The 20,679-nt window shown below is 54.4% G+C and overlaps 1 protein-coding gene across 1 annotated transcript in view; it reads left to right on the plus strand.

The window, feature by feature from the left end:
• LOC101869402 (hydrocephalus-inducing protein homolog) overlaps positions 1–20,463 on the plus strand; it is a gene marked incomplete at its 3' end in the record, with an annotated part of 46,760 nt that extends 26,297 nt beyond the window's left edge. The window contains 21 exon segments of the mRNA XM_034061317.1: positions 877–1,029; positions 2,478–2,716; positions 3,999–4,230; positions 6,326–6,469; positions 8,152–8,295; positions 9,085–9,398; positions 12,074–12,117; positions 12,781–12,989; positions 13,864–14,001; positions 14,790–14,967; positions 15,450–15,580; positions 16,307–16,419; positions 17,213–17,370; positions 18,219–18,287; positions 18,290–18,345; positions 18,434–18,544; positions 18,546–18,626; positions 19,023–19,172; positions 19,890–20,117; positions 20,388–20,441; positions 20,443–20,463. Of these exon segments, the coding sequence (XP_033917208.1) occupies positions 877–1,029; positions 2,478–2,716; positions 3,999–4,230; positions 6,326–6,469; positions 8,152–8,295; positions 9,085–9,398; positions 12,074–12,117; positions 12,781–12,989; positions 13,864–14,001; positions 14,790–14,967; positions 15,450–15,580; positions 16,307–16,419; positions 17,213–17,370; positions 18,219–18,287; positions 18,290–18,345; positions 18,434–18,544; positions 18,546–18,626; positions 19,023–19,172; positions 19,890–20,117; positions 20,388–20,441; positions 20,443–20,463 (2,967 nt within the window).
• Between the last annotated feature and the right edge of the window lie 216 nt (positions 20,464–20,679).

Raw genomic sequence — 20,679 nt, forward strand, 5'->3', positions numbered from 1 at the left:
TGACCCCTGCCGTCAATTTAGAGCCATTCTCTCTTGTTCTGTCCCCACAGGCCCTTACCCAAAGGCCCTCTCCAGGTTTCCTGTTGGCCCCTTTTGCCCCTGGAAGCTGCTTTAAGGTCTCTCTAAAACCTTCCCTTCTTCAGGCTGTCCAAGCCTGCTTAAGGCTTGGGGTGTTTGGAGCTGGAGAAATCCAGCCAGACTGGATAACTTCTCCTTGGTTTTAGTGATGTGAGAGGGGGGTTTAGCAAAAGGATCCACATTCCTCCTCCTCTGGTTTGTGCCCCTCCTGCAGGAACAAACTGTTTGGTCTCAGGCTGTCAACAGAAAAAATACTGCTTGAATGATGCAATTAATAATGAATGTCTGAATGCAATAAAGAACTAATAGCAGGAATGCACACAAGCACAAATGAGAGGCAACTAACTTTCATGATCTTTACTGTGAAGAGCTTTGCTTCCAACCTGTGCTGGTTTCCCCAGGAGAGACTCTGGGAAGGGTGAAGAAGTTCCTGTGCAGTGTGGCCATGCAGCTGCAGCAGTCAGGGAGGGTGATTTATGGCAAGATGGAGCATTAGAAGGAGCAAGCGTAGGCACAGGGTGGAGGAAGGAGAGGTGACAGCAATGAGGAGGTGTGAAAAGCATGCATGGGAGATGGGGGTTCTGTATCCCCTCATAATGGGATCTTGTGACTTTCAGATCCGCAGGGACCACTCCAGGTACCACCTTTGCTCCAGCGTTTCTGTTTCAACCTCACAACCCTGACAGCTTCAAACAGTCAGAATTCCCTCAGCCTACGAGCACCCTTAGAGCTGTGCAGTCATTCTAAACTTTCCCTGTTGTTTTTTTCTCTTTCCTTCCTGCCTGCCTCCTGGAGCAGAAAATCCATTTCTTGAGCACTGGAGAAGGACCAGTTGTCCATGTGCAGCCAAGCCAGATAAATTTTGGCAGCATCCAGGTTCTACAAGATGCTTCCCGAACCCTCCACCTCTCCAATCAGTCTGTCATCCCTGCATCCTTCTCGGCAAAGATGGTAAGTGTCGCTGGGGCTGTTTTCCAGTGCACGTGACTGGCCCATAGCAGCCTGTGACTGGATTATTTATTTCTGTGCAACATTTCCACATGACTGAGGACCAAACATGTCCTGTTGTGCTGTGCCTATTGACAACTGAATGACAGAGGGTTAGAAGTCTTCAAGAGAGCTGTGCTTCTAGAAGCAAGCTGAGAGCTTTTCCCAAAGGAAAAGCAGGGGGAGTTTGGTTATTAAATGTTGTGCTTGGCAGCAGCTGGCCAAGCCGTACCTGTGTCCTGGAGAACCGCGATGTGCAGAGTGGTGTCCGTGGTGTCCCCAGCCTGGCAGGGAGGGCAGATGCAATCAGGGAGGGGTGAGCTGTGGACAGGGAACACAAATGGAGACAAGAGACTCTGCCCCTTGATTCCATAAAACATCCCGTTGATGGTGCTCGGGGCAGAGGCTAACCCACTGTGGTCCCCATGCTTGTGCTGAGGAGATGCTGATGCTGAGGAGCCAGGAGGAGGCTGGTTGGTGGTGGGAGCATGTAGCCAGGCTCAGGCTCTGATGTCCGCCTCCTGCAGGGCTCAGGGTGCTTTTGGGCTGTTTGCTGCCACGGCTGTTTGTGTGGATAAGGAGCAGCTTTGAAATGAAGAAGGGAGGGTCCCTCCCACTGGGAATGCTGAACCACCCAGAACAAGGCTCTGCACCCAGCTGGTGCAGGACGGGGTTTATTTCCCCTTCATGAGCAGCCTTACGAGGACAGTGGGTCAGCCTGACAAAGTGGGAATGCTGTTGTTAGAGCACTCAAGGATAAGCAAGCAGCAGAGATTCTATCAGAGGCTGGGTATTTGTCTTGAAAGTGGGGGGATTTTGTAGCATGGCTCCAGGAGGTTTCTTGTCTCTGAGACACAGGCTGGATTGGGGGCAGGCAGAAGCTGACCTAGAAACCCAAGAGAATGTGTCTCAGCAGAGCCTTGTGGCCCTGGCAGGTCTCCTGTTCAGCACTGCACTGTGCTGCCCCTTGGAACCAGAGCAGATGCTGCCTGAAAGAATGAGGACAGGATGCAAATCCTCCCCCCCTGACATGGGCTGTTGGCCTGGCCGGGCCCAGCAGGGCTGTGCTGGGTCACCCCAGGGAGTTGAAGGTCTGGCTCTGTCGAGACCCCCATCCTCATTCCTCAGGACTAGTTTCTGGGGTACAATTTTCTGCCCGGCTTGTTGCCAAGCTTTGATAGATGAGCTTTGCCAGGGAGCAGACTGGCAGACTCTCCTTCGGAGCAGAGCTCTGAGGGCTCCTTTCCAAGGGAGCTTCCCTGTGTCAGCATGAACCAGAGAAGTTGTACATGAATGTCAGTGGGATCTTCACACCCACTGGCTTGGTGTGAACGTGTTGTGTGGGCAGCCCTTGGCTGGTGGCAGCCAGGTCCGTGGTTTCCATCCTAAGTGAGTGTTTGGTTGTCTTCCAGGCTGCTGAAAACTCGCGCTGGAGTATAGGACCCAGTCAAGGAGTGATCCCTGCCAAGGCCGAGGTGTCTGTGGCTGTCACTGCAAACTTGGATGACACGGAGCAATTCAAGGACGAGGTGGTGCTGTTCATTGAGAACAGTCGTGCCTGCGTCATCCCTGTCCAGGCTGTTGGCATTGGCAGCACGATTGTCATTGACAAACCCTTTGGGCCGGAGCTCAGCCTGGGAGCCTGCTTCAGGTAGGGAATCTCTGGGCTCCCACTTCCCCATGGGCTCAGCAAGGAGGAGTTCTGCTGCAGTCCCTCAAACTTCTGTGCTCAAGGCCCTGGCTCTGCTTCTCTGAAGCCACAGGGATCCCTTTAGAAACATTTTATGGCCATTTGAAAGTCATTAGGTACCCTGAAAAGCCACCAAGCTGGAGAGCAGCAGCTACATTGTTGCTGAATTGTCTTTAGTCATCATGCATTTATTTCCTCACTTTCCCCAGTTGGCTTCTCTACCCCACTCTGTGCCCGGCTGCTCTTTACTAGACGTGGTGGCTATTTCCTGGTTTCTCCTGCTTGCTTCCCGAGGCACAGGCAAGCGAGGGTGGATGCAGGAGCAGCTCTGGAAGGGGGAGGAAGTGTGGAGATCTGCTGAGGTGGGGTGGGGTAAATGAAGAGTCTTAATTGAAATTGCTGAGCTGGAAGGAGAGGATTCAGTGGTGCCAATGTGTGTGTCTGAAACCAGGCACGTTCTTAAAGCCAGGAGGAAAAAAGTGCTGTTTGCCTTGGTTGGAGACCTCCTCAGACAAGAAGAACAGTCTTCTTGGGGTGCCTCTTCCTTTCTGTGGCTGCCAAGAGGGGCCGTGCTGCTCTGATACCTGTATTCTTGGGGTAGAAAGAGCAGGTTAATCCTCCCTTAAGTACTTGGGATAGATTTGGAGAGGTAAAATATGCACCCAGGAGCCATCCCCGTAAGCAGGGACATTGCAGGGAGGTTGGTGCTTGTCCAGAGTTTCCTGTGCTCAGTGCAGCCACAAGCCACAAGCTGTCTGCACAGTGGAGGGGACAGTGTCCATGGGGTTCATGTCGTTGTCTTCTGCCCCCCTTTATGTCTTTGCCTGCGGGCTCAGTTTGGAGCTGTTGCCGTTGCTGTCGGCTGCAGAGCTGCCACCAAAGGGTGGTACGTTGAGGGCAATGAGGGTTGGATGCTTCCTAAGAGATGCCTCAGAGGCATGAACAGCAGCTCCCGAGGGGAAGGTGGAATGGCAGCCAGGCTGTTCCTCCACCCACTTGCATCTGGGGCAGGCTCTTTATGACGCTCCTCCTTGCTGTGTGCAAGCAGAGCAGGTGCTGGATGGTGACAAACCCAGGGGCAGGCAAGGTCTGGCTTTTGGTGAAGCTTTGCGCTCAGTCAGCCTTCTTGGAGGTGGTTTTGTTGCCGAGTGTGCAGTGAGGTCGTGCCCTCGGGGTGCTGAAGCTGGGTGACCACTGGCAAATAGCAGCTCCCTGCCATTTTGTGTCTCTGCTCCTCCTCTAGCGTGGATCCCTGCTGTTACCGCTTCAAGATGACAAACAGAGGACGACGCGCCCATCTGCTCTATTGGACCACAGAAGGTGGCACCACACTTGAGCAGCACGAGCGTCTCCCTCACACCAAGGGCAAGGTTTCCTCCTGCGGCCCCGTGTTTAAGCTGCAGCCGCTGAGGACGGAGCTGATGCCTGGCCAGACAGCAGAGATGCTGCTGGAAGGCTCCTGCAGCACTCCCCAGGTGAGTACCACATCGGGGCATTTCTGCAGTCCCTTGACATTTGCCTGAGCAAATGGGCAAGTGCTTCTGAGAACCTGGTTTCCTGCCATAAGTTACCGTGGCAGCACCAGTTGCTTTCTGTGCTCGCCACCATCGGTTGCTGAGGCTTTTTGAGTTCTGTGGCTACCATAAAGGCAACTTGCTGGTAGCAAAACATGGCGTGAAGGCACTGTCACCCAAGCTCTGTCCAGCCTGGCGTTGAACACTGTCAGGAATGGAGCATTCACCACTGCTTTGGCAACCTGTGCCAGTGCCTCACCATCCTCACAGTAAAGAACCTCTTCCTTGTCTCCAACCTGAACTTCCCCTGTTTGAGTTTAAATCCATTACCCCTTGCCCTGTTGCTGCAGTCCCTGCAGAAGAGTCCGTGTCCGGCATCCTTGTAGGCCCCCTTCAGATAGCAGAAGGCTGCTCCGAGGTCTCCACGCAGTTTCTCTTCTCCAGGCTGCACAGCCCCAGTTTTCTCAGCTGGCCTCAAAGTTCCAGGTAGACTGGGAGCCCAGGCAGAAAGTAACTAGAGCAATGGCAAGTTGTGTGTGTGGGGAAGCAGCGAGTGAAACAAAGCACCCAGGAAAGGTAGGGAGTGTCTGGGAGCAGCATTGATTTTCCTCTGTAGGCAAACACGGGCCAGGAGCTTGTCTGGCACGGAGAGCGGGATGAGAGAAATGAACCCAGTGTGCCAGCTGGAATGATCTGAATGATGCCCTTCCACATGGGAAACTGTTCCAGGGCTCAGTAGAACTGACAGCTTGACTTGTGTCAGTATTTCCATCACGGCTCGCCCCGGTCCCTCAGCCAGCCCCAGTGTCCCGAGGGCAGGCAGGTCTTGCAGCAGCCTTGGGTGGCAGCTCAGAGGGGCAGATTTCAGCAGGGTCACTGAGTGTTCTCCTCCCTGGACCCTTGTTTCCAGGGGAAATGCAGCTCTGCAGAGGAGCTGCCATCTGCCCCTGGTGTGGCTTCCTGGCTCCAGGAGCACTGGGCACAAGTGTTTAAGTGAATGGGGAATAAATGTGCATTAAGCTCCTGCTGCTACTAGAGTTTGAGAGGTGTTTTAAAGGATTGCCTCAGTGGTAGCTTGAGGAGGACTTGATTTCTCAGCTGCTTGCCCCTGATGGGACTGTCCCTCTGCAGTCCTGAGCCCATAAGGCTTTGCTGGAGAGGGAAGAAAGTACCAGCAAGGAAATGATCAGGCTGCTGGTGAGGGAGTCTTGCCTGGAAAGCCAAATGGGCATCTTTGAGCTCAGCTGTGGCTACCCAGCTCCTGCAGTCCAAGCCAAGACCCTGGGATTGGGTTTTCCACCTTCCCTGGGTCTTGAGAACTTCATACCCTTGAGGTTGGTTAGAAGCCAAAGAGCCTGCGTTGTACTTGCAGCACAGGTGATTCTGAAGTCTGTAGGCTCTGCGGAGGAGTTGTGTTGTGGTGGTGTATCAGAGGGAAGAGAGGAATAAAGGGAGGAATGTGGGGAAGTGAAACTGTGAGGAATCAGGAGAAGTCTTGGATGTAAGAGCATCCAGCTTAAGTAGAGGGTTTCTATGCCAAGTGGAAGGCATCTCTTTCCTGGGGAAGTTTGGTTTAAAGCCAGCTCTAGGAGGACGCAGTACATGCTAGGAAGGCAGGCTGTCTGTCTGGGGTTTTCCCTCGGATCCTTTCCACTAAACTTGCAAGGGAGGATTTGCTGGCATTGATCTTTCTATCAGCTGTTTCCCTTCATACAGGCTGGTTTGGTTTTTTTAATGAGTTCCTACAGCTTTCGGTAAGCATTTTGCTTGGCAGTGGGACAAAGCAAAGCAATAATCATTTGGGGCAGGGATTGTTCTGACAGCTTCAGGCAGCACAAGACTCCTGAAGGCCTTCTGTGGTGGCCGGGTTGTAACATGAGGGACGTGTTAGCACAGAACAAAGAGGATGTAGCATATAAAGAAGGGAGGGCTCCTGAGGAGAGCGATGGCTGTAACCTCCTGCAGGAATGGGGTCTGTGGGTGGGTGGCTCACAAACGCAGTGTGTTTTCTGGACTCCCTGATAAGACCCCTGGGTGCCGTGTGACTCGCATGCAGGTGGTGAAGGAGAAGCTGCTGTGTCACACCATGGTGGGCAAGGAGGGAGTGAAGAATCTGATCATGCAGGTGGACGTCATGTGCGAGTTCATTGCTCCTGCTCTGCAAATATCCACCAGAGAAATCACTTTCCGGGTGGAGAAGGTGAGTCTCTGGCTTGCATCCTGGCACTGACTGGTGTGGCTGGGGTGTGCCTGTGTCCAAAGGAGGAAGTTCAAGAGCTTCTCCAAGTCCACGGAGCTTTAGCTCTCAATTTGAGCCAGGCCAAGCTTTTGTCATGAATGCCGAGATCATTATTTCTCCCCTCTGGGGCTGGGGACAGTCTCTGCAGCTCTGTTGTGCCCTTCTTGATGTGGAGACAGAATTGAGCTGCTGAGCCAAGGGCACGGGCTGAAGATGTGGGACCCGTGAGAGCAGCGTGGGCTTTGGAAGAGCCACCTCATGTGCTGGGGCTGCAGGTGGGGAGCGCATCCCTCCTCACCCTCCCTGAGGTGGTGGTGAAAGGAGTGAGGATGCTGCTAGAGATGAGGCTGTTCTAACTTGAGCCAGGTAAAACTGAGATTACAGGTGCTCTGCCGAGGGGGAGCATGGCCCCTTCTAGAGAGACACCAGTGTCTGTACTCAGGGGTTTGAGGATCTTTTGAGGTGTGGTGATGTCTGAGCAGCGATGGTGTAGGGAAGCTGAGAAAACCTGCGATTCCTGTCAACTCCTCAAGCTGATGAGGGAAAACTGGAATCTCTTGTGCCTCTTTGCCTTCCCTGCTGTCGGTATGGATGGTGCCTCTTTGCCTTTCCCAAGCCTCACCTTCTTTGAAGGACCCACAGGTGCCCTTCAGCTGCAGTGATGAGAGCACCAGTGCAAAGTGTGTGCCCTTTAGTCTCTGGATCCCGACTCCTGCATCATCTTTCCCCCTCGTGCGAGGTGTCTGTAAAAGAGCCAATAGTTTGTGATTTAGTTTCTGTGGCTTCAGGTCTCTCCTCCGCTTCCCAGGCTTCCAGAGAGGCACAAATGCTGTGAGCGGGCAGTTCCCATCTAATCAGAAGTTTTCAGCTCCCACTGCTGTCTGCCTGTGGTCTGCTTGATGCCACATGCTCCCGTGTATTGAGTGCTACGACAGTGCAGGAGTTGGATGTCAATACATCAGAATTAATTTCCCAAACACTGTCTAGTTTAGATAAACCGTTCAGGAAGGCCAGAGCAATGCATGGACAGGAGGAAAAGGCTTAGGCTGAGCTTAGCTTTGAGACTGCACCATCTTGTCACTGGAGCAGGGGCAGCAGGTTGGGGCCAGCCTGTTGAGGTTTGGAGCTGTCTGCATGTGCCCGTGAATGTTCAAAGCTGACCTCGGGCTGCTGCAGGCTCTCCGCTGCAGGCCATATCCTGCTTGCTTGTCTCCTCTGAGCAGCATCACTGCCTTACGGGCCTGGCAGAGCTGATCAGGTGGTAAGGAACTACTGTATGTGAGTGGAAATGGCCTTGTGCCTTGTGCCTGTGTGTCCTCTCTGCCCAGGAGAGGAGACACAACTGGAGCCAGACTGGGTTCACTTTCTGGTTTGGATCTTGTTGAAGCAGCTGCCTCCTCTGGGGGCCTGCTCCCTCCTCTGTATGTGAGACTGTTTCCCTGTCCCCTGAGGGATGCTGTGGGTTCTAAACGTGAAAGCGTCTGATAGGGTTGGAGGACAAACTTTCCAGAGGGGTAGAAACCAATCAAAAGAGTCAATAGAGATGGATGCCCTTTTGGGGTTGGAAAATTTGAAACGCATCTGAAGGGGAGGAGGTCCATGGCCACTTCAGGTTCATTTTCTCTTGTCTCCTGTTTCTGTAGCACCCCGGTGATGTCCTGACTCTTCAGTACAAGCCTCTGTCTTTAAAGAACGTCTGCTCCCTGCCCCTCAGCGTGGTCCTCACCTTAGAGCAGCCCTTCTCCATCTGCACTGTGGACCAGCAGCCTCTGCCTGCAGATGCTCAGGTGAGCAGCCCTGGACCTTCTTGCTGCTGGGCTTTGAAGAGGGATGAATGTGGTGGTGTGTCTCTGTTGGGAGGTCCTCCAGCAGGGAAGTGTGTTCTGTAGAGTCTGCTGTAAACTGGCCCGAGGTAAATCAGATGTAAAATGAGCTGCTGAAGGAAACAGAATGCCATCTGAATGGGGAAGAGACCTCCTGGCTTGAAGACAGGAGGAGGAGGGAGCAGGTAACTAGGTCTGGGCAAGCTGTAGGAAAGGTGTCTCCTGGAAAGCATGCCAGCTCTCTAGCAGCCATCCTCAGATAAGCTGGGGAACGGCTTGCTGGCTTTGAGGGCAGTCCTGCGTTTGGGAAGGCTGAGGTGGGCTTCTCCAGCTGCTGTCTGGCTCCTTCCCTGGTGTTTGCAGAAGGTGTTGGGCATGGGCTCTGCGAGGCACGTGTTGTTACAGGTCCAGCCACCGTTTGTGTGCCCTGCCAGTGATCAGCCCCTGCATGGGTGAGGCTGCAAAGCCACTGCACTTGTGCTGCAGGCTAGAGGAGTTCCTCCAGAGTCAGGGGAAGACCTGGATGCTATAGTGCTGCTTTGGTTGTGTTTAGCACGTGGCTTCTGCGGATCCAGAATTCAGGAGGCCAATGTGGATTTGTCTTGTATTGGTGCAGAGCAGAGAACCGTGAGCCTCAGACAGCTTCAGACAAAAGTGTGGGGCTTGATCAGACACTGTGAAGAAAATGAAGGATGAAGCGAGAAGCCCGTGTTGGGGTCACACATTGAACATTTTCTCTGCATCTCCTTGCAGCCCATGAAGCTGAAGACAGGGGAGGAACTTCAACTCTGCATTGGATTTAACCCTGCTTATGAGGAGGATTTGCTTATCCGGGCAGCAGAGAAGGCTCTGAAGGTCAAGTTCCTGGAGCATCCTCATGAAGAGCAGGTGACCGTTCGGGGAGAAGTCTACTTCCCGAATCTTCAGATCCAGACCACGGCCCTGGACTTTGGCTGCATCTTAAATGACACCAAAGATGTGCGTTACATGGAGATGACCAACTGCAGCCCACTGGTTGTCCAGTACCACTGGTCATTCCTGAAGGACAGCCAGGTGAACCCAGTGAGGTATGTGCACCTCTCCCTCTCCTGGAAGCTCTTCTTCCTGATGTCCTGTTTGTGGTTTGCAAAGCCCGAGGCCGTTTGCCTGATCTGCCAAATTGTTTTCAACCTTCCCTTGAGGAAATCGCACCTCTCTCACATGTGCTGAGCCAAGGTGCTCAGGGAATAGGTGCTCTCTGCCAGTTTGATGCTGGGAAGGAGACAGCATTCTCCATCCAAGCTGGGACTGTAGGATACTGCTGTCCCTTTTCACATAGCCATAAGCTGGAGTCCTGCTTTATCTCTGCAGCTACAAAGCTATGCTTCGGCATTTGGACAAGCAGATGTAGAAAGTGACCTCTTCTCCTTCCCTGCTAACCCCGTCTGTTGTCATTTCATACTGAGATCCTCCCCAGGCACTGCCACCAGAGTGACGCACTGCTGTCCCAGTCCCTTGCTCTGCTCTGCTGTAGCCCTGCATGGGTTCCTGGGGGCAGAAATGCTGATGGAGAAAGCTGCTTTCTCAGACCTTTGTGGCCTGAGGCAAACACTCCCTTGAAGTGAGTGTTCATCTGTTGAACTGCCTGTCACATTCACAGAAGAGCTGTTTAGAGTTTTAGAGAGGAATGGCAGGTTCTGCTGTGGCTTTAGGTCCAGCTGTAGATGCTGGAGGGAGCCCTTGTATGGACATCCCTGGGGGGGAGGACCATCCAGCAGTGGTCTGTGGTTTCCAAGCCCAAGAAAAATCTTGTAGTGGTGCTGAAGCACATCTAGAAGCACATTCCTAGTGCTCCTCCTGCTGTGGCTTCTCTACATAGTACAAAAGTCTGGTGTGGGCAGTTTGAAGGAGAGTAGCAAGTGGTTTTCCTTAATGCCCTAGGAAACCCAGCCAAGTTCACCATGGGGCACTGAAGTGCTGCTATTACAAACAAGAGAAGTGATCAAGAAGCTGATCCAGGTGTGAAGGGAATTGGGATCTGAGTCGGAGGAGGTGACCTCTTGGGAACTGGAGATGAGCTGTGGCTATTAGGAGGGCTCGGGAGAGACGAGCAGGGCACTGGGGTGTCCCATTGTCAGCTGTGTCTTACCAAGTAACACCAAGTCTTCTGTGGGGCCCTTCTTGATGCACGGCACCTTCAAGAGCAGACCCTCAAATGCAGAGGCAAGTCTGAAAAAGCAGCTGGGGGGGGTGAGCAGGGCTGTCAGCTCTGCTGGGAGCCCCTTGTCCTCTCCTGTAACTTAGATCAGGCTTTAATTCCAAGCTAAAGGGAAAATCTAGTTTTGATTAAATAGATTTGCTAGAAATCTTTCTAGTGTAATAGATAATCTAGAGATGGATTTCGATGTGGTAGAACAATGCATGTGTTTTCTAATAGCAGAGAAACAAGCACATGACAGCGAAGCCTGTGTGGACTAGCTTTCCTCTGCGGCCACTTGTTGGCCAGCGGCCTGTTTCTCTTTCCTCTTAGTTTTGATTGGAAGCAGTTTAGGTGTTTGGACGTGTGAATGTGAATCAGTTTTCAGCTGTTCATTGCCCTGTCTCTGCTTGAATTGGCTTTGCTGGGCCTGAGCCTGCAGGTGCTTATTCTGTGGTGGGTGCTGAGTCGCTGCATTGTTGGCAGCGGAGGGTCCTGAGCCCCTGGTCAGGACACAGACACTGTCCTGCCCCCTGCCCAAGGGTGTCCACCCCTCCAGAGGGTTTGCAGGGCCCCCTGGCTGCTCCTTAGTGCTGTGGACGTGACAAGAGCTCCTCTGCTGCTCTGCATGGCCATTAAGCAGTGTTGTGCCCTCTCCGGGGCGCTCGGCAAACACTGTGGGATGCTCTGTGCCGGAGCTGGAAATGAAGATGGTCTCCAAGGTGTTCCCACCTCAAAGTGCTCATTAGGAGCCTACAGAAGGGCAGCATGTCAGATGTTATTTCTGGTCCACACTAAGCACTGTTGGTATTCTAAATTGTCAGCTCTAACCCAGTCTGCCATGGAGGGAATCAACCATCAGGTCTCATGAAGGTGAGATCAAAGACTGGAACTTTCCCTGCCTCTAACCTTGCTGGAGCTGGTCATCAGAGACTCCCAGGATCAGTCACACACCTTTCTTTTGGTCAGGAGAGAAAAATGCTGTTTCTCTGCCTCAACAAGACTTCGTGTACTGCTTACATTGTTTTCCTTCTAATTGTCCAACCCATTCTTTCCTCCTTGCTCTTTGGTCAGTGCTGCTACCTGGGGCAGAGTGATCATATGAGCAACGCAATCCAACTGCTGCTGTGTGGTTGGACATATCCAGTGTACACCAGTGTGTGCCCCTTCTCTGACTTCTGAGCCACGAATCTCTCACGGTTACTGCTGTTGTAGACCTAGGTGGTTAGAGACAGACTAACCCTAACCCTCACCCTTGGACCTCTGGGAGCTCAAAGTTGAGCTGAGCCTTTGCACCAAGGTGTTTTCTCCAGTGACGGAATGGATCTTGAGAATCACGCAGCAGGAGACAGCAGATCTGGAGGCAAGCAGTTGCCAGCTGCCTGCACCGCTGCTATACCAGTGTCATCCCCCAGCGTTGACCTGCTCCATCCCAGTTTTGGAGCTCATTACTGAGCTCACAGCAGTGATGCCCACCCAGGGGCCCCATCCTGTTGAGGAGCTGCTGTGCAGACTTCCCTGCCTGCCACTGCAAGGTCCCTGAGCAAAGTTCTGTTCTTTTTGCAGGTTCATGGAGACAGAGCCCCTGGCCTTGGGTGTGGAGGAGGTAAGTGGGAATCTGCCTCACTTGCACGTTTCCAGTGTAGCAAGCAGTTACGTCCTCCCAGTCCCACTGGTGTCCTGGGTGCTGCTCCCAGAGTGGCCTCATGTCCTAACAAGCACATGGCTGGTCATTGGAGAGGCCACACAGGAGGTGTTCTAGGGCTCGTCAAGAGCACTCCTTGTGCAGCACATGTGGAGGACATTACCCATCCTGGTCCTCATCAAGTGGTGGGTAGGAAATTCCTGCAGCAGCGTTTGCTGCAGCATCTGCAGAGAGCAGGATGTGAATCAGAGACAGGGAAAAGCATCAGGAGTCCGAGGAGCTGGGCTGGATCCTGCGCCCAGCTCCACGGGCTCTCAGCTCCCAGTCTCGTGTTCTTCTGAGGGCAGGAAAAGGTGTTTTTGAGGGCAAGTTCTGCAGCAGAGAGAATTTCTTGCTGCCAGGAGACACCACAAATGAATGTAGTGTATTAGCTACTGCATTAATTGGGCCTGTGGGAGAAGGTGTCTCTGTTGGTAAGTGGAATGGCTGCGGGGTGAGACGAGGATGATGTTGCCTGTGTTTGAGGAAGAGGCCCCTGCAGCCACGTCTGTCCTTTGGGCCAAGCCGAGGGTGCTCTTCTGCACCAGTTGCCGTGCTCCACGTGTGGATCTGTCCCCCCTGCCTGCAGGTTTCGCTCTCCTGCCGCTGCAGGGTGAGCTGCAGCCGGGCCAGAGCCAGCGCGTCACCTTCACCTTCTTCGGCCACGCCAACCGCGTCACCCAGGGCACGGTGCTGTGCAGGGTGGAGGGAGGCCCGAGCTATGAGGTGGCTCTGCGTGGGGAGGCCTCAGGCATCAGCTACCTCCTGGACACCACCGAGATCAACTGCGGGCTGCAGGTACCGCACGCTGCTCTTATCAGAGCTCCTTGTCTCCAGCCATGACCGGTGGGCTGCTGCCCCCCCGGGTCGAGGGCTCTCCCCCCTTCCCAGCTGCTCTGCTGGCTCTGTGGCTCGGAAGTCCAGTGTTTGGGTGATAGCTCCAAGCTGGTGTTTAATGGCCATCTCCAGCCCAGCCCAAAGCTGGGAATCCCTCCTCTTGGAGGGAACTAACGCTGCCTCCTGGGGCAGGCAGGATCCCAGTGGTGATCTCCAGAGGGACGTGTCCCTCAGACGTCCATCCGCTGATCGGCTCCTAAAGCCAGAGGTGCAAGGAGGTGCTCTCTTTTAATGCTCCTGATTCATCGGCCAAGGAGGCAGCTGACTTGGGCTTCCAGTCACTGTAGCTGGATAGAATGTCCCAGAATAACCCTCACTGCACTTCTTTCCAGTTACAACCCCCACAGCTGTTTCCAGCTGTTGGCCGTGTGTGTGTTGCCCTGTCTGTCTCCCTTTTGGCTTGTATTTTGTCCACAAATACTAGTGTGCAGGAGCCTTTTCTCCTGAAATGCCTCAGTGCCTCCTCCTGTGTTTCAGCTCACTGTTGGGTGACACCTTCAAGTGCAGAGGGCTTGTGTCCCCTACTTGGTTTCTTACTGATCTTTTCATGGTTGTAATGGCACCTCTGCCACAAATACCTGTTACTGTGTAGGGCTCAGAGGTACTCTGCGGTCGCGGGTTGTCCGGGTTAACCCAGAGAGCCCAGTGCCCATCTCTCCTGTGCACTCCCTGCTTCTGGGCTGTGTTCCTTTGCTTTCAATCCAATGGAAGAGGAATGAAATTGTGAGCAGCAGACGTGTGCCTGTAACTTCCTGCTCTTCTGCCCTCTCCTCAGGTGTTTAACAAAGTCACAGAAGCAGCAGTGACCCTGCAGAACAGCGGGAAGCTGGGATTTGCCTTTGTGGTGCTGAGCCCCGGCACAGGCACTGCAGCCAGCCCTCTGCCTGGCGTGCCCCTGGTCGTGCCCAGCACGGTGAGTAGCACAAGGGCTTCACCCGGCCTGTGTCAGGCTGCCCAGGAGAGAGTTTGGGGGGAAAATAGGGGGAATGAGCACACAACCCCCGTCCAAAACCAGGCAGGAGAGACGGGGCTGTGAGCGATTGCTGCAGAGGCAGAGGAGGTGCATCGAGCACAATCCTAATGGAGCCCCTGACTGGCCTTGGCCGCCGCTGGCTCTGCTGTCCTACAGCAACCAGCAGTGGGAGGCACGAGTGCTGCGGGAGCTCTTTGGAGCTGAGTGCTGAGCTCTCTGGTTGTGCCATCACTGGAGCATCACTCCATCCCAGTTGTCATCCTGCCTGGATGTCTTAGAGCTGGAGCAGTGTTCCTGCCTTGGTGCCCTTTTGCAATGGGAAGAGGAAGCAAAGGGCCAACTGCAAGCTGCTGCCAGGAGCTGCTGGCCCTGCTGGAAGTGTGGGCCCTTCGGTGCTCTTGCAGAGCAGCTGGTGAAAGAGCTTTGGTTTGTTGTGCCTGGCTCTGGCTAGCAGAGGGTAAACCCTGTCAGCAGAAGAGCTGTGCTCATGCTGAGCAGAGGGCAGCCTGTGCTGCAGAGGGCAGCCTTGCGAGGCCTCTGAAGGACATACTGCATCTTGGTGTAGGAGACTCGGGCGTTTGGGTACAAGAAAGCTGGAGGTGGTGATGTCTGATGTTTCCTTATGTATGAGAAGCTGTCTTGTGTCCTCAGCGTGTCTGTCGTGTGAGCCATCCCTCCACTGAGTCCTCTTTGGTACACTACCTCCCTCCGTCTTCTGTGCCCCGCAGGGTTACGTTGAACCTGGCAAGCAGCAAGTGCTGAAAGTCTATTACCTGCCAGGAGTGCCTGGAGTCTTCTGCAGGGCTTTCCAGATCCAAGTGGGTCACCTGGAGCCAGAAAAAATCTGCCTGAAAGGAGAAGGCACCTTTCCCAGGATCCACTTGGACCTGCCCAGGAACATCAAAGGTGAGCACTGTCTGTCTGCTCACCAGGAAGGTCACCTGGCTTTCCCCCATGCCATATGCCCATAGGGCAACTCACGGGCACCTCCACCAGGTCTGGAGGTTTCAGGGCTGTCAGGCAAACTCAGCCCTCTGGTTGCTTCCTTGGTCTCTGGCAGACGAGCCCGTGTGGCTTTGCCGCAGGAACCATCCTGCAGAGCTTGCCAGCGTATGCCAGAGGTCTGGGAAGACGAGGGCTGGGCAGAAAAGCACGGGGAAGCTGCAAGAGAGGCTGGCAGGGATTTTGACAGGGTTGGGTTTGCATCACGTTGTGGGGCTGAGATGCTCCTGTGTGGTGAGGAAGACAGCTGGGGGTGAGAAGCAGCAGGATCGCCTTTCCCTCCATTGCTGGAGCAGTTTGTGTCTGCGTGTTGGGGGAATGGGGCTTCCCGTCTTCCATGGGATTTGTGCTGCCCCAGAGCTATTGGTGGTGTTCTGTGCTTTCAGGCAACGCCAAATATGAGAACATCCTCCAGAAGGCCCAAGAAAAGCTGGACAAAGACAGCCAGAGAGACGAGGCCATTGCTCTGGGGGAGGCTGTGGCAGCCGAGCCCCGCATGGACGACTCAGGCACCGTGGTGAGTAGAGCTGCTGCCCTGTCCCACGCGTGCCACCCTCCTGCGTGTCACTGGAGCCCCTGCGCCCCACGGCCCTGTGCCCAGGGCTCTGCTGGCACTGGACGCCTCCCTGCACAGCCCTGGCCACAGACTGTGTCAGCTCAGCGTGCCCCATGAGCTGCCCACCTCTGGGAGTTGTCCCTCCTGGAGATGCACCAGCTCCTGACTGCCGCAGGAGATGCTAAGGGCTGTGCTCAAGCAATTGGGTTTATGGTGCTCTGAAGGACATTCAGGTCGGTGCTGGGGGTTTTGTTGCTCACCGGCCAAGCCCTGCCAGCTTTACAGAGTGTAAAGCAGCAGCCTGAATGCACCCTGAGGCTGTGCTGTGTTGTGGATCTCTGAGAGGCTCCAGCTCTCTCATGGTTCCCTTTCCAGGAGAGCTTTTGCCCAAGCTGCTTTGGCACTTAATGGGGGCAGGGACGTACTTGGAGCTTTGGAAGGTTTCTGGCTTGTCTGTTCATCTGTCCAGAGCAGCTTTGATAACTTGGCAGGCAGAGATGCTGGAGTTCATTTCTTTGGAGCTATGATCCTGCCTGAGAGAGCAGGAAGTGTCCCAGACACTGAGCAGTGAGACAGAATGACTCCATCGCCTCTCTCAACAAGAGCAGGGTGGGATCCTCCACCTGAGACAAGCTTGTGCCTTGGGAAGGACCTTTGCTAAGCAGCCTCTGTCTTTACTTTCCTCAGTGGGCTGCTCAGCTGCAGATGCAGATGGAGGAGATGCTGACGGAGGAACATGCCGTGGAGCAGCAGAAAGCTCTCAGCTCTCGTCCCCCAGAGGACACTGCCTTTCAGCCAGCGTGTACATTGGAGGCTTCCTCAAGTTAGTAGGGAGTCCTGTAGCCTGTGTGCAGGGGCCCCGAGGGTAACAGCCAGCAGTACAGGCCTGCTCCTGAGAGCTCCTTGTGTCTCAGAGCTGGGAACAGCTGCAGACTTCAGAAGGGGCCTGATGCTGAGAGCTATGATGTGCTCCCTGTGGGCAGCTCGGTGTCCTCGCTTGCACAGTGCTCCCCTGTGCTCTGGAGGTGCTCCCCTCCCCACAGTTTGCTGGGTTCTGTTCTCAGAGCTGAGGGGTGCAGAGGAGCAAGCCCTTGCAGACAGCACAGGCACCACCCCTGCTGACCAGCTCTGAAAGGGGCATCTCAAAGCTGGCGTCTTTGTGCCAAGAAACAGACCCCCCTAAGCAGGAAGAGCAGGGAATGGTCCAGATCCCTTATGCACTTTTCCAAGTGGGATTGCCTGCCAAAAGACGTCTGCAAGGAAATGCTATGACAAGGTCCTGAAGCAGTTTCAGGCTTGGGCTGGACACCAGCTTAGCAGTTTGATTGAGATTGGTGGAGATGCAGTGGACTTGTCTGCAATGGCTTTTCGCAGCATAGGAACTGTGTCCAGTACCCACTTTAAAGTCACTGGAAGATCCCATTGGTGGCTGACAAATCCTAGGCCCTGCACTCTCCATGACTTAGCCAAGTGTTATTACTGGGTGCTCAGGCCTTGGGTTTCCTGGGCTTGGCTTGAGCTTTCAGAGCAGTGAATACAGAATTATCCACTCCATTTGCTTCTCCAGCCCATGCCATACTGGGGTTTACAGAGTGTCCTTACTCCTCCTTTCAGAGCTGAGCTGCCCGAATACATCCTGGACCTTGGCTATGTCGTTCCCGGTGACATCCACACACACACGGTGAAGATCACCAACACCGGGCACTTCCCTGCATCTTTCCATGCTGATGGATATGTCCTGTATAACACAGGTAACCTGTGGTGGAGAGGCTTCACGGGGGGTTGAAGGAGCTATCTCTGACACATCAGCTGAAGCCATTGGTCACGGGGAGATCTGAGTACTTCCTTGGACAGCTTTTTCCTCCTTAGTGCCCCCGTGCTGGGTGCCCTGTTCAAGAGCCTGACTTCTGGCGAGCAGTGCCCAGAGACCTGCTCTGCCTGTGGCTGCCCTAAAATCTGATTGCAGGGGCCAGAAGGGCTGATCACCTTGATCGCTTCTCAGCATCTTCTGCTCTTGGCTCCCGTGAGCATCATCCGAGTTTCTTTGTGCACTCTGAGGGTTTATGTTGCAAACAGATGGACCCTCTGTGGTTCGGAAGTGCTTTGTTTAGAGTTCATAGTGCCAGAGCACTTCTGCTCAGCCTTTATTGACCGGCCTGTGGGATCCTCTGCTCTATGGAAACAGGCTTCCCAAAGAGGCCTTGAGGTAGGCTGCAGCTCCAGCACATGGTGACTGCTGTCTCTGCGGGGTGGCCAGTCAGCTCTTCTAAGCCGCTGTCCAGGGAACACCCCAGCATTTGGTATCTTAGGTGGCAATTCTCCTTTGGAGAGGTCTATGCATCCTTTCCTCAGATGCCTGATGAAGGAATTGCTGGAGTTCCTTAAGCAATGTGATTCCTTTTTACTATGCAACCCCTGGATTCTGGCTGTGAAAGTCCTTTTGCTTTGGGCAGTGCCAAAGGGAGAAGAGCAGCTTCTCTGGAGATGCAAAGGGGTCTTTCAGAGAGCTGCCAGCCAGGACATCCCTGTGGCCTTACCGTGCTTCTGAGCCATTTCCTGTTGCTTGTGTATCTCAGCTGCTTTATTTTGCTGTGTTCAGGCTTCAGCGTGTGCCTGGAGCGTGTGAAGCGCCTGCCCTCCTGTGAGAGCAAGACATTTGAAGTGTGCTTTGACCACAAAGTGCCAACCTGCCCCTGGGAAAAGTGGATGTGCTCCTGCCCATCAAGGTACTCCAGCTTCTGGGGCAGGCAGCAGGTTGGGCACAGCAGTGAGTATCGGCTGGGCTCTCAACTGGATGCTCTGTCCTTCTGGTAGGTCAGAGGAGGCCCCACATTCCAGGTCCGCCTCCATGCCATGGTGGCTGAGCCGTCCCTCTGCCTGTCCAGGGACAGGCTGGAGTTCTCCGCTGTCCAGTGTGGGCAGTGGCCAGGAAGAAACCATCCAGCTCCACAACACGTTCCAGGTCCCCTGTAAATGGTCCATCAGCATGAATGATCCTGTTCAGGAGGTAAAGCACAGGACAAACGTGTAACACACAACTTCTCAATTGGTTTCTCTTTGCCTCTCTTGCCTTTTGTGCCCCTCTGGCTGCCTGAGCACTTGGGCTGCAGCTCGCTTGAGGAAGCTTTTGAGGGTACAGAGCAAGGCTGGTTCACGTGGGCCTGTTCACTAGCTGATGCTTCACTTCTCTGCTGTCTTCACCCATTCCTCCTCCTCTGAGGACACTGCCTCCCCATCTGCCTGCCCTGCCAGGATGTTTGCCCTCCAGTTCTAGCAGTGGTGGCCACGTCTGGGTGGGATGAGGGTGCTCCATGCACCGTGCCAGCATCTCGGAGCACTGCAGGAACCGAGGGTCTGTCCTCACAGACCAAGGAGACCTCACGCCACTGGTTTCTGTGCGCAGGTGGACAAACATCTGCCAGGGAGCGAGCAATCAGAAGCTGCTGGAGGAGATGAAGTCTGTGCCCGTGGCTTTGAGGTGCTGCCCTCGGCTGGAAGCCTCGCTCCAGGACAGCAGTGCCACGTCCAAGTCCGTTTTTCACCCACGGAAGAGGTGAGATTGGTGGGTGTCACGCCAGGAGGTCTGGCAGGGCAGTGTGGTAAGGGGAGGCCAGCCCAGGGAGCGGGGGATGAAACTCTGCCTCCACGTGGAGCTTTCTGTGCCTCAGTTTCCCCTGCACATTCCCACGCAGTTTCGGGAGTCAGCTTAAATGATGGAGCATTCCCAAAGGCAGTTTGCATGTGGCCACCGTGACTTGGAAAGTGGTAGCGTTTGACAGGATGGACACAAGTGCTTCCATGCCTGGGGACAGTCCCAGGGATCTCAATTGCTCGTGTTGATTTCAGCGTCTCATGTCTGGCTTTGACCAGAGGCAAGCACTGAGCAGAGAAGATGATCCTTATTTGTGTCCAGTGAGAGCTCAGGTGCCTCTTGCACACAGCTGATGTTTGCCTGGTGCTGCAGTGCCAGGACTGTGTCTGAGAAAGCAGACCTTTCTCATGAGCGTTGCGCTCCCTCGTGCCTAGGTGAAAACCTCTGATAGCCCATTTTAGATCCACCTGGGAGCCAACTGTCCAGTTATGCTCCACAGCAGAACTCGCTGCAATTCCTGAGAGCCACGCAGATGCTGTAGCCCCTGCTCTAAGTAAATACCTGTTTTGGGTTCAGCTTGGAGGTGCTGACAAGACCCCTGACCCTGGGCGATTGTTGACTTGGAGGTGCTGTCAGCTGGGGCTTCACGGAGGAGCTTTCTGTGCTGCTTCTTTGCAGAAGTGCTACCGGGGCGAGCTGCAGATCCAGATTTGCCAGAGCAGCCAACGCCTGCAGGTGCCGGTCTTGGGACGTGGTCTGGAGCCACGGCTGGAGTCCATCCCCACAGAGCTGGAGCTGGGACCGCTGCTGCCCCAGAGCCATGGGGAAGAGGGGACAGTGGTGGTGAAGAAGCCCTGTGAGGTTTACTCAGTGCAGTTTGAGCAGCAGCACCTTGCTGAGGAGCAGGTGAGGGGGAAGGTCTGTGCACACTCCTGTAGATTCCCAGCGCTCCAGCATGGCCAGGCTTGTGCCAGGGAGATGGGGGCAGTGCGCAGGGCAAATCCTGGTGGCCTTCCAGGGTTAGCCAGCTCTGCTGGCAGGCTGCGGAGGGCCTTGGATAATCCCTGCCACTGGGGGAAGGAATGTGGGAGGGGATGGCTCGGCTGGGGAGCCTGCTCACATGGTGAAGGTCAAGAAACTCATCCTGCCTATGGTTTCTCTTCCCTCTGTGCACAGCTCCTGCGGACACCAAAAGATGACAACAGCCCCAACAGCTTGTTGCTGCCTCCATGTTGCCCCAGGAGAGAAGCTGACTTGCTGAGGCCCAAGGAAGGGGCATAAAGATGAAGGTGAGATGAAATCTAAAGGCTAAAACTCCAGGTGGCAACCGGCATGGTTTTTCTCATTTCCTCCTGTCTTCCCAAGCCTCCCATGGTTTGGGTTTCTGCCACAAGAGTAGCAGAAAGCCTTTTCTCCTTCTTTCCTTTGGCTTGATATCAATCCCTACCGCCTCAGGTTGACGTTGTGG

Source organism: Melopsittacus undulatus, chromosome 4 (genome assembly GCF_012275295.1).
Source record: "Melopsittacus undulatus isolate bMelUnd1 chromosome 4, bMelUnd1.mat.Z, whole genome shotgun sequence".
Classification (NCBI taxonomy): domain Eukaryota; kingdom Metazoa; phylum Chordata; class Aves; order Psittaciformes; family Psittaculidae; genus Melopsittacus; species Melopsittacus undulatus.